The sequence below is a fragment of the Lepisma saccharinum genome, chromosome 2, assembly GCF_977018435.1.
Source record: "Lepisma saccharinum chromosome 2, izLepSacc3.1, whole genome shotgun sequence".
Classification (NCBI taxonomy): Eukaryota; Metazoa; Arthropoda; class Insecta; order Zygentoma; family Lepismatidae; genus Lepisma; species Lepisma saccharinum.
Genome location: NC_139230.1, coordinates 130,332,095 through 130,346,109, shown reverse-complemented (window position 1 = coordinate 130,346,109; position 14,015 = coordinate 130,332,095). Strand labels below are relative to the sequence as shown.

The following is a 14,015-nucleotide window of genomic DNA, read 5'->3' as shown; positions in this document are numbered from 1 at the left end:
CCATCCCCGGTAACGTTCCTGGTCTTGTATATATATAAGTGTAACTTCACCAGAAACCGAATTCATTGCCTGTGTGCTCACTGCAGGTCGGTCTGCTTGAGACGATTCCAGACACTTTGGCGCCAGCGGCCAGCTGGGTCGCTCGGAACTTGCTTTTGGCGCGCCACGATTCGGATGGAAACAGACAACTCTGCTAGTGATTCTTGCAGTCTAATTCTCGAATGAATATTTCACTTGCTCTCGTTGCCTTCACTAATTCTATTTAAACCAGCCCAATAATCAAAGAACAAAATAGCTATATTGGGAACCTTTCAACAACTCCCACAAAATAGTACATATTGTGCTTGGTTAAGTCCGCTTTATGCACAGTAAGGCTTATTGGGAATGGATCTACAGTTTAAAGTGGAATCCAACCCACAAAGTGCCTCCACCGGTATCGAACCCGGGACCCTTTGATTACAAGGCGACGAAGCAACCAATACGCCATTTTTTTTTAGGAATACCCCTAACCGGAAGTATCCCCCGTTTTTCACTATATTATCAAGATTTTCATTTCTCGGTTATTCTCAATTTTCAGTTTTTCTCATTTGGACAAACAAATACCCGTGCCTTACCCGGGACTCGCACCCGGAACCCCTGACGTCGTAGCGCTCTGTGATAACCCCACCGTCACGGAGGTCGACAGGGCCATCGGGGAGGCTTTAAGTGGAACTCGTACCCCTCCTACTTGACTGCGAGAAGAACTACCGAAATAAGAAAGGACCGGGCGTCCGGTAAAAAAGGCGCGAAAACGAAATGCTTGTGGTCCAGGTGCTAGGACGCAAAGAAGCACCAGCAGGCTTCATGGGTGACGTGGAAGTAGAGGTCAGGTGATCAACAGTTACTGTGATTGGGTGGTTGCAAGGAATGAGATTTATAAAACATTTTCTTTTTTCGCTCCATTCGCGAAACAAACATTTCTCTACGATTCACATCAAGTTTATACGTCAATCATTCATTATTACAATTATGCCCTATTTCAGGGGATCCCAAACTTTGTAGTTTCAAAAGTTTTCCGCGGCGCCCAAGTCAGAATATAGGCATAGGCCTATCTAAAACTTGCAACGCTAAGTTAGTGTTGTTAGGTTGCTTGCCTTATGTTAAAAAATAAGCACATATTTCAAATTCAGAAACATTGTTTATGTAAAAAGTACTAAATAAGCACATGTTTGGAACAATCATATCTAAAACCCTGTGTAGACTAACAAGTAAGTGGCATTTCAGTTAAAATTCCGGAACATTTCGCGGCACCCCAGGGCGCCGCGGCGCACCCTTAGGGAACCACTACCCTATTCAATATTGAATCAGTTTGTTAAGAAAGGTTTAATTAAAATGTCCATTAAGACTCACACCATTATAAACTTGGATAGTTTTGCTGTACTGGACTTCTGGTAAATTAACACTTAATTCATTTTACAAAGAAATTAAATAAGTTACTTTTCCTTTGCTCCTTTTGTTCAAATGTACAGTCTACATGGAACAGCCATCTGAAGCACCACCCTCCTCCCCCAATCTAATAACTCCAAGAGAAATAATTTTTTTGTCGACTATAGTCTCCAAATTCTGTTCTCAACCAGAGAGATAAAATGGTAACAATTCTATTGCGAGTGACCCTTCACAACGATGAAGAAAGTGAGATCCTAGTTCCAGCGAATAATTCGTTTGGGCCGCTTCAGTTGATTATAGTGCACGCTGAGTGTGCACATAAAGTAGAGTTTCAAATATAATGAGTGGCTTCGCAAATGATCTACGGAAACTGTATTTGTATAAGCATTCTCTTCCTTTCCTGAGGAGAATTCAATAAAACAATGGCTTGGTGTAGCTTTCAGAGGGGAGCTGCACGTGACACGCTTAACTTGCAAACCAGCATTCAGAAATAAATGCAACCTTTCGTATCAAAGCGACAGGACAAGCTGCACGTGTAGCTCTAATTAGGCCGTTTTCTCAATACCGTGCATCCTGTCACCTAGTGCTCTTGTTAGCTCATGCGCGGTGAATGTTTGGATTTAGACTAACTGTGCTAGTGTCGCTTGCCGCTTGCAGCTTCTGTGTGAATTCTCCGTGTCGCTTGTCGCCTGTCACTTGTCGTCTGTCGTTTGCAGCTTTCTTGCCTTGTAAGGGAGATTACACACGAAAGCGCCAACCAACACATGTCCCTTGGAAGCGAACCAGCAGTAATGAATTGAACCTTTCGAACAGAAGCGACACGACAAGATGCAGGTGTCGCTTGTAGCTTGCGTGTCGCTCTGATTGGCCAGTTTTGTTAATACCGTGCATCATGTCGCTTCGTACTTTTGTTCGCGCATGTGAATGCTTTGCCTTATATTGAATGGTCTAATGTCGCTTGTCGCTTGTCGCTTTGGTATAAAATCTCCATGTCGCTAGTCGCCTGCCGTTTATGCCGTTTAAGCAGATTCCAGACCGAAGCGTAACGCGACAAGCGACAAGCCTCGGTAATCATTGCAACGTTTCGAACTGATGCAGCACGGTAAGCTGCAAATATTGCATGTCGCTTGGTTGTGTCACTCAAACTTGCTACTTTATCAATGTTGTGCATCGTGATGCCTCCACTTGTCGTGCACGGGCGGTGAATGTTTTAGTCTACAAGACAATAGGGACCCGTGTCTCTTGTCGATGTGGAAGCACACTGTCGCTTGTCGCCTCCGTCAGAATTCTTCCCCTGACCCCTTCAAGGAGACTTCAGATCGAAGCGACAAGTGGCAGGCGACAATCGACAGACAACACTGGCATGGACGTCAGCAGGGTTTTTTTCCAGGGAAGGGCAAGGAAGGTATTTTTTTTCCAGGCGGAGCAAATAAGCAACATTTTACCCAATGTTCCTTCAAAAAAACATTGCTTACATTTGAATTTATCATGTTCCTGCATTAATTAACTCATATTATTGTGGCTGAAATGGAATTATATGTGTGAAATATATAATTTTTGGTTGACTTTAATTTTCCAAAGGGGGCACGGGTCCCCCTTGCCCCCCCCCCTTACGGACTCCCATGAACACTGGCGACTTCGATCTAAAGCAAGAAATTCACCGCTCATGCGCGAAAAACCTAATGCACCGAGCCGAAAGCGACATGTGCAGCTTGCCCTGTCGCATCAATGCGAAAGGTCGAATTGATTACTGAGGGTTCAATTCCAAGCGATACGTATCTCTTGTCGCTTGTTACCTATTGCGTTTCGCTTGGTAGCGTTCCAGTAAAGAGCTTCGTTTCACACAGTTGCGGCATTCTTTGATTTCTGAAATCTTCAAACAACACGTAAAAGTATGCAAAGTAAAAATTAAGAGTCAGCGATTAGGGTAAATGTGATTATTTTCTCAATTCCACAGTGGGGCAAAAACTCCTTAAGTACGCCACTGACTGCGCCGCAGTTAATCCCTTCCTAACTCCGCCGCGAGAGGAACTCTTCTTTTTTTTCCCCCTCCCCTTCCGAATGCTCTGCGCCAAGCAGATACGTGCAAGCTACGCGCTCTCAATTGACGCTGTAAAGCGCATTTCACAACTATTGCCCAATTCGGTATGGCACGTAGCTGCTTACACACAGGTGGAAATCATGTGACCTACAAGAATTGTGATTGGTTGGACGGGTTTTGCAATATTGATTGGTACCCACAACGGATGCAATTGTATTAAAATTACAACACGTAAATTAGACAGGTGATATTGGTACCAGGTTCCAACAAGAATAGTAAACATTTTTTCGTCAGGAAAACTGCATAAATGATAATTTTCAAAAACCACGGTGGTATTTGTAATCACATGCATGGTCTCGACATTTTAAAATGACCTTGATTATGCTAATTTATCAAATTATAGTGGTTCCAACAACATATGTACACTCACTCGGGCCTTATAAGACCACGTTTACACGTATGTGTGTGTGTGTGTGTGTGTGTGTGTGTGTGTGTGAGTGAGTGCCAACAGCCCTAGGCAGGACACCACCGCAGGCCATTACACCAGCCAGGTATGTTTTTCCAGTGATTACATAATATAGTCCAATAAATTAATTAAAAGGGTTTCGCCGTAGCGTTCTTTGACGGTGATACTTACGATGGGCATTCAACAAAAGCTGTCATAATTAGCATCGTACAGTATCATGTGGTTGTCGGGGATGTCTCTGCGAATGGATACTTGGAGGAAAGTTCGTTAGGTCACTGCTATTGACTTGGTATCAATTACCAAATCACTGGCACGAACACTTTCTTGAACATTCTACCTCCTTATGGCAACTGATTCTCCCAACACTGGTGCAAGTATTACGTCGAGCGCGAGCGTTCACGTGTGCAGTTCTCAATTGTAGTAGCCAATAGATATCGGGCCAGGCCGTCTTTATGATATTTACACTAGGAATCAAACTTGGAGGCTACTGCCACTAAAATATGCAAATGTTTCTTACGATTGCAATACAAGAGCGTATTTGTATAGCTGACCTCTATGGAGGAGTGGTATGTGTAGCGCGCTCTGATGCTAGAGGTTCCAAATTTGATATCTGGGTAAAACCTGGATGTATGTTTCGCATTTGTGTATATATGCATTTTCATCATTGCAATCAATGTGTAGAGGGATACATTTGATATAAAATAACAAACATGGAAATATGTGTTTTTTTATTAAACTGCCCCTATAAGAAGTGTGTCACGTGATTTTTTTGTTACTATTTCTTCAGTAGAAAGCAGTCTTCTTGCATTTGTGGTATCTTTGGAAATATCCAGGTGGACAGCCGGTACAACACAAAAGGACAACCATTAATTGCAACGAGATTTCCTCACAAAGTCCCATGCAATATAACCGGCGTTAATAATTGCTCCGACAACTGCGTGAATGAGGTAAGTATGCATTTCTCAACAGGAATAATTTATAATTATGCCATTGTGCATATATACAATGCATACACAAAAGAATGGTGCGGTTAAAAAACTATTATTTCCTACCTTGCACGGACACAACATACACTGTCAGCATCAGCAGCTGTCCAAGTTTCTTATGCGCTACCAGAAGTTCGTTTGTCATGCTTACTGTGAGGCCACGGGGCCAGTTTCCAAAATGGCGTCCCATCAGGAAAAGGGTTTCTGTGTGTTCCGTTTTGAGGGATGCAGGTCTGTGTTTACAGTGCAGCATGAGTTTAGTGCACGATTTCAAAATGCAGCACTACACGAGAATAACGTAACCAGGTTGTACCGACAGTTTGTGGAAACTGGATGCTTGTGTAAAAGCAAGAGTTCTGGCCAACCTCACGTGTCTGATGACAACAAAGGAATAGTGCATGAGGCGTTTCAGTGAAGTCCCCAAGTCAGTGACTAGAGCAAGCAGGTTACCCATACTGAATACCAATTATGACGATTACATTCAACAACTGGAAGGAACCAACATCCCCCCTTCCCGCCCTCACCCTTTATCACAGGAACGTACGAGTGCTTCTCAATGGCGTTCTTCCACAGCGTTGGATCTGACGTGTTGCAAATGGAGACAACGACCTTCTCCCTTGGCCACCCTGTTCGCTGGATCTAACACCATGTGATTTCATTCTTTTTGGGGGTCGTTAAAGGTAGCATTTATGTATCACCATAACTATAATGTTCATAATTATGAAATTGTGATCGGATAACGCATTAACTGCAGGCCATTACAGCGGCCATGCTACACTGAATCTGGGAAGAGTTTGATTATCGTGTGGGTGTGTGTCGTGTGACCCAGAGTGCACACACTGAAGGATTATAATTAACGCGTAAGAAACTTGGATAGTTACCGCCGCTGACGGTGTATGTTGTGCCCGTGCAAGGTGAAAAATAATATTTTTATTAGGTTTTCTAAACCACACCATTCTTTTGTGTATGCCATGTATTATATATATATATATGTTATATGTTTGTGTGTAGAAATAAACAAATTACGAAATATTGCTGATCTGGTACATACGCTGTCATTAGGAAATGTTGTATAAATGTTTATCAATTAGTTTAATTTTAATCAATTTACTTTGTTTGGGGATAACAATTCGTTTTGTTGTTGTAGAATTTTTTTTTCAATAAACGTTAGTGTCACCCAAAAAAGAGAGATAAATATATATATTTTTTTTTCGAAATTGAAGTCGTCGGCTCACTGGAATAAATGTGTGGACTAGCGAGTGCTGGGGGAGAACACACTTCATGGGTAATTGAAGTACAGCTAGAAATAAAATATGTCGTGAAAGTTGCACTGGGTTATTTGCGCCGACAGTTTTTTCGTGCTGATTGCGTCGATTCAGGAAATTCCAACTACGAGTTTTGTTGAACTGTTAGTTCCTTTCCTTCCCACATTATCCAATGAACAGCGTTAGCATGTTTCAAGGTAGGAGTCCTAGAAGTGAAATTGGGACGTCGATTCATTAGATGTGAGATTCCTTTGCCATATATATATTCACGTTCATAACGTTTCATAGAAAATTATAAAATCTCCCCATTCTTGTGAAATTTGATATTTTAAATAAAATGCATATATTCTTTCACACAACTTTACGCATATTTTCGTCATTTCCAGTTCTTTCTCTATCAAATAAATGGCGGGCACTACCTCCTCGTTTCAAATATGTAAGAGAGTAATATTTTTCTTGGCTTTACCTCTTCATGTTGTTGCTCTAACTAAATGGAATTCTTCCGTTGAGTTAGTATTTCAATGTATTTCCCTATAGAAGTTCTGGAGTCACTGGTTGACAAGACAGGCATAAAATTATGTTTAGTTTTATACTTAGCATTATCAAGTTCATCCTCTGGAATGTGACCAAAGATAGTACACATCTTCATTTCGAGCCTTTTATCTATCTCCATTTACTTCAATAATAGTGCAAAGCGTGGTGTCACTGCTTGGTGAACAGTGGGGGTGATTTTCAGAAGTAATCAAAGCTTTATACGTTAAAATATTTTAAAAAGAATGTCTAGAAACTAAAAGATACCATATTACCTTAATCTCATTGCAAAAAATATTAGGCAGAAAGTCTTAATTCAATTCAACATATTTGTGTCGCACCTCATGTAAACAAGTTGCACATAATATTAGTGAAATTAAAGATACAAAATTCTAAAATATTTGCATTTACTTTCTAATTTAGATGTCAATATTGAGCATGCTGAGAAAATACTTGGATGGAAGCCAATTTTGCACGCTTTAGATATCATTTGATGAATAAGATTCTTCTATTGGTTTATCTTATGGAGCTTACAGGAAGCTCTCTGGCTTGGTTGGTTGATTTGTTGATTTGTTGTTTTACGTCCACTTTATGCACAGTAAGGCTAATCGGGACTGAACCTACAGTTTAAAGTTGGATCCGAACCACATGTGCTTCCACCGGGTATCAAACCCGGGACCAGTTGATTACAAGGCGAAGAAGCTACCAGTTCGCCATCAGGTGAGGCCCTAAAAAGAAAGCTCTCTGGCGTTCAGTTCACTGCTTGTTGGTTTCACAATGTTATATTGTACACAAAACAATATTCATACAAACATAACATGGCGTAATGGCAACGTCGTCGCCTTGCAATAAACGGGTCCCGGTTTCGATACTCGGTGGACGCAAATGACACAAGTAGTGTATATTGGCCGGTTCTACGCCGTACTTAGTAGGTATGCATTTGTAGCCTCTGTTTTTTACCAATCGAATATCAGTTTTTGACTTATTTTGACAATTTTTTGTCGATGTTTTAGCGTTTAGCGATGTTATAGTAAAATTTCCCTTTTTTCCCACTCGTACTTGGTAGGTATATCACGATCTTACGTGATATAACTTAAGCTATCTTTTTTTTCTTACGATTTTTTAATTTTTTTTTACGATCCTAAGTGATATAACTTAACCTATCATTTTTTTTATTTACGCACCGAACTAACATACATTGGACTCTGTTTGTTTTAATATTTCAGTATTTTAAGGTTTTCACAAATTTTATATAATCTAAAATGTGTTGGGTGTTGATTTTTTTTTTTAGTATGTGGCAAATTTTTTTTACGAATTTTTTAAAACTGCTCCGTGACCCTCTCGTTCTTCACGTCGTACGCGAAGGACTTCTCTGCAATCAGGATGACGCTGCACACGGTATCATCGGGCAGCGCGTCGTGGAACTCACAAACGATCTTGATGTTGGTGCGATCGTTGACCACCACCTGCTTCCTCTTCGTCGTGTTGATGACGAACATGGGTCTCCGTGCTTTGAATTCGCTGGGAGCGTAGTACATGTCCACGTTTCCCTCTGTTACTCTCTTGTAAGCGGTGTAAGCTTCGCAAAGTTTGAGGTAATCATCTTTGGTCATGTCGACCTCTGTTTGTCAAAAATTCGAGATATTTGCAATTTAACGCTGGACTTAGAAAATTTTCGATTGCTGAAAAAAAAATTGGTTCCATGACGACCTATGTTTATTTTGGTATGGGTGGACAGAGGACACCGAGACTCGACCAACGCACTAAACCCGACCTTTCTACGACTATTCGTTTAAAAGTTACGAGAGATCAAAGTTTTGGGAGGTGGGCTAACTTCTTACCCCTTGGTCCCAGGACCACCAAAACTTGGTACACGTATTCTCCACCTCCAAAATCGACAAGGGGGGTAGATTCGCTACCGGGATGGGGGTGTTTTTCGATATATTTTTTCGATAACTCTTACCATTTTCGAGATATTTGCAAATTTAAGATTTTTTAGCACAGGACTTGGAAAATTTTCGGAACGTTTTTTTTTTGTTCCATGACAACCTACGCCAATTTTGTTATGAGAGGACAGAAGACACCGAGACGATGCTAACGCAAGAAATCCCAGCTCTCTATGATTATTTTTTCGAAAGTTACGAGTGATCAAAAACATTTTTGGCAATTGGCCCACCCTTGATCTCCAAGAACCTCCGAAAACTTGGTACACGTACTCTGCATCACCAAACTCGACAAGAGGGTCAACGGGAAGGATATTCGCGCTATCTCTTACTGTTTTCGAGACATTTTGCAATTTAACGCTGGACTTGGAAAATTTTCGACAGATGGGGGTCAAATTTGGTTCCATGACGACCTATGTTTATTTTGGTATGGGTAGACAGAGGACACCGAGACTCGACCAACGCACTAAACCCGACCTCTCTACGACTATTCGTTCAAAAGTTACGAGTGATCAAAGTTTTTGGGAGGGGCTGGGCTAACTTCTTAACCCTTGACCCCAGGACCACCAAAACTTGGTATACGTATTCTACACCTCCAAAATCGACAGGGCACATCTAACGATGCCGTATGGGGGTGTTTTTCGATATATTTTTTCGATAACTCTTACCATTTTCGAGATATTTGCAATTTAAGATTTTTTTAACGCTGGACTTAGAAAATTTTCGGTACATTTTTTTTGTTCCAATGTTTATTTTGGTATGGGAGGACAGAGGACACCGAGACTCGACCGACACACTAAACCCGACCTCTCTACGCGTACTCTACGTCACCAAAAAAGGTTAAAGGTTCCAAATAACAATAGTTAGAGTTTCCCCAATCTAGTAAAGTGGATTGGTTGAAATCTCCAAGGCGTATTTTGTATTTTTTTTTCAAATATGAACACGTTAAAACTGAACTGTCTCGGATTTTTGAGTTTTGTATTCGCCCTGAGAAAATTCTATATAAAATAACATCCCTGAAAATTATATTCACAGTAGATTGATTTTTTTTAGTTTTGTAATCACCTCAAGAAATTCTATATAAAATAACATACCTGAAAATTGTATTCACAGTAGATTGAATTCTTGAGTTTTTGTATTTGCACACAAGAAATTCTATATAAATAACATACCTGAAATTCTATTTACAGTAGATTGAATTTTTGAGTTTTGTAATCACTCGAAGAAAATTGTATCGCTATATACTAGACTTTTTGATTTCTGTGATTTTGGAGAAAGCAATGGCATCCACCACCAGTTTCAATCGTAAAAATGATAAAACTGAATGTGTTACTTGTGGGAAGCTAATCTCAAGGAACAATTTATCGGTACACGGGGCAAGATGTAGCGAAACAGGTTCGAGAAGTAATCGTTCGTTACCTTCTAAGCCCTGTGCTCGATGCGGAAAGATGATTAGCATCACAAATTTTAGTAAACACCTGAAAATTTGCAAACCATCGAACGGACAAGCATCGAAAAGGAAAATCGATGATCCAGAAACGGAACTTTCCACTTCCAAGCAAATTAAATTATCTAATGAACCCAAACCAATTAGATCTGCATTCAACGACCAACTCCAGGATTTTTCAATTAAGTCAGAACCAGGCCGTGACATCCTTAGTTTCTTGGATGAAACAAAAACATCTGTACTAAATATTTTAAAAGATAAACTTGAAAACAACTCTATAAAAGTATACGTTGTTCTGTTTTCTGAATACGAGAAAGTTGATGGCACAACGAGTTTTTTTATCATCGTACAAAAAACCAGACTCTTTATTTTGCTGACGTCGAAAATTTAGACAACTTCTATTAAAATGTTTCCAACGAGCTGGTTAAGAAACATGACGATTTCGAGGCTAAAGGGTCGGGATGGTCTCTATGTGGAAGTCCTCACACGTTAACTGTTTACGTGAACCAATTCTCGCCTCTTCGCGCTTCCAGCTACGTTCCTCTTCCACCGAACATTCAACACAAGAGAGCTGTGTTAAATATACAGAACAGCGATAAAAAGTGTTTTCTCTGGTGTGTGTTGGCAGAACGTCACCCGATTCATAGGTCAAATCATCCAGAACGGGTTTATCATTACAAGCAATACGAGACCGAGTTTGAAAGTGTAATGTCTGGCATTGAATACCCGGTGACATTGTCGGATATAACAAAGTTCGAAAATCGTGCAGGAAAACGCATCGCTATTAATGTATATTCCTTCACGTCAGATAAATATCTCGTGCATCCCGTCAGGATAAGCGATATCGACGATGACGATGCTTGTGTAATAAATCTCCTTCTCATTTCCAACGAGGATGTTTATCATTACACGCTAATTCGTTCAATGTCTCGATTACTAGGAAGCCAAACAACCAAGCATGAACATTGCATCGAAGTTTGTCCGAGATGTCTAACCATGTTCGACGATCGAAAACAACTCGATTATCAAAATTACACCGGACGTCAAATTGCTATCGATAAACTTGTCGAACATAAAATTTACTGCGGCAACAACAGACCGGCTAGAATGTTGATGCCCGAAACGAACGAAGTCGAAGAATTCAAAATGCACAAGGCATTGTTAGAACATCCCGCAATCATCGTCGCAGATTTCGAGTCTTTCCTGAAACCACTCTCCTACTGTGAACCGGATCCTGAAATTTCCTCCACAACACCGTACCAGCTTCATCAACCTAATAGTTTCGGCTATGTTGTTGTGCGACGTGATAAAATAAATGAAGCATATATATACCGCGGGCCAAATGTAATCGAACACTTCCTGGAAAAAATGGTGGAGGAGGTTGAGGTAATTGTTAGCGTACTGCTTACATCAAAACCGATGGCACCTTTAACTGAAAATGAACTTCAAAATTACAATTCCACTGAGGTGTGTCCGGTATGTGATCAAAGTTTCACTGATGAGAACAAAAAAATATTCCACCACGATCATTTCAGCGGAAACTACATAGGTGGAATTTGCAACACGTGCAATCTTAAAATCCAGAAACCTAAATTCATCCCCATATTCTTTCACAACGGAAGCGGATATGATTTTCACCACCTGGTGAGACATCTTGGCTACGATCCGAAACGTATAGGTGTCTTGGCCGAGAATGAAGAACGCTACATTAGTCTCAGCAAGCAAGTGTCGATTCCGGGAACGAAAAATACAATCGAGATGCGCTTCCTGGATTCGTATAGATTTCTCTCTGCAAGTCTGGATGCATTAGCGAACAAACTCACCGACGATCAATTTAAAATAACTAGAGCTAGTTTTCCCAACGTAGACATAGAACTCGTTAGACGTAAAGGGTTTTATCCTTACGAATATGTTAGTGATGGTTCTAAATTTAACGACGACGCTCTCCCACCTCCAAGAGAATTTTACAGCAGACTCAGAGAGAAAGGAATTACGGACGAAGAATACCAACACGCGCAACTCATGTGGGAGAAATTAGAATGTAGGACACTCGGAGACTACCACGACGCATACTTAAAATAAGACGTGAAGATACTCGCGGATGTTTTTCAAGCATTCAGGAAAACGGCAACGAATATTTATAAATTAGATCCAGCGTATTTCTACAGTCTACCGGGATTAGCGTGGTCGGCAATGTTATTCCAGACAAAGGTCAAGCTGGAACTGATATCGGACGTTGACATGTTGCTATTTATCGAAAGAGGGATACGAGGTGGAATGGTGCAATGCGTACAGAGACATGCAAAAGCTAATAACGTACACATGAAAGAAGATTACGATTCAAATCGGGCATGGAATTACATCTTCTACGCCGACGTTAATAATCTCTACGGACATGCCATGGTTCAGAAACTTCCTTACGGGGGATTCGAATGGTTAGATCCCACTTCGATAGACATTATTCATTTCGACGATAGCGAGTGTGGTTTCTTCGCAGAGGTAGATCTCCAATTCTCCGACCACCTGCACGACACGTTTTCGGATTTGCCTCCGACTCCCGAAATCAAATGTCCACCCGACTCGGTTCAAGACAAGCTTTTGTTAACATTAGACCCTAAACAGAGATACGTCGTCCACTACAAGAATCTCCGGTTTTTGATTGGGAAGGATGTTCAGATAGTAAATGTTAGAAGAATACTAAAGTTTAAACATTCCACGTGGTTAAGACCTTACATAGAAACTAACACATAACATAGAACAGCTGCCACTTCCGATTTAGACAAGGACTTCTTTAAATTAATGAACAATGCGGTGTACGGAAAGACCATGGAGAATGTTAGAAAGCACGTAGACGTGAAATTAATTTCCGATAAGAATAAATGTCGGAAGTGGATAGCCGATCCTAGATTCAAGTCGAGAAAAATTTACAACGAGAATTTGGCACTTTTCAATCTAGATATAAAATTGATGAAATTCAGAAAACCAATTTACGTTGGCGCAACGGTTCTCGACTTGTCGAAACTTTACATATTTGAATTTCATTATGACGTGATGAAACCCTTCTACAATGATAAAATATCACTTTCGTACACGGACACCGACAGCTTTATTTACAGCATACAAACACCTAACCTATACGAAGACATAAAAAATCCTTCCATGCTTGAGTATTTCGATACTTCTACGTATCCTCAACCCAACAGATTTGGAATTCCATCTCGTAACAAAAAAGTCCTAGGTAAACTGAAAGATGAATGTAACGGTGATATTATTGTCGAGTTCGCGGGTTTGCGTTCGAAAATGTATGCCATGAGAACAGAGAGTAGCGTCACGAAGAAAGCAAAAGGTGTGGGCAAAAATACGGTGGAGAACAAACTCACCTTCCACGATTACATCGATTGCCTTTACTCACAATCGACGATACTAAGTATAGAACAAAGAATCCAAAGTGTAGACCACGTGATTACAACAAACAAAGTTAGGAAAGTAGCATTAGATCCGCATGACGATAAAATATGTATTTTGTCTTGTGGAATCCACACGTTGCCTTGGGGCCACTATCGTTTAGAAATTAGTAAAAATTATAGGCAATGCAATTGAAAAAAAATAAACTTAAATAACTATAACTAAAATAAAAAAAAACTTTAACTGTCTCAAATTATCACATACACAATAAAGAACTAGCAAGGACAATGAATCTCTTTGGTTTCCGAAAGCAAACAATGGAGACTGTACACCGCAAGGCAGATCATGAATTTCTACCTTCCATGTTATCTAAACTCAACGGCCTGTTAATCAATCAATTTTCGGAACGCTGCTCTTCTTGCTGGAACAGTGACGATTTTGGATTCGCGACGATCGACATGACGAGGAAACCCAACGACGGAAAATACAGAAACAAAATCAACGAC

General features: G+C 40.4%; 1 protein-coding gene across 1 annotated transcript in view; it reads left to right on the top strand.

The window, feature by feature from the left end:
• LOC145984498 (follicle cell protein 3C-1-like) overlaps nucleotides 1-14,015 on the top strand; it is a 215,888-nt gene that overhangs the window by 136,838 nt on the left and 65,035 nt on the right. The window contains exon 3 of the mRNA XM_083118154.1: nucleotides 4,720-4,879. Within this exon, the coding sequence (XP_082974280.1) occupies nucleotides 4,720-4,879 (160 nt within the window). The remainder of the gene's footprint in view (nucleotides 1-4,719; nucleotides 4,880-14,015) is intronic.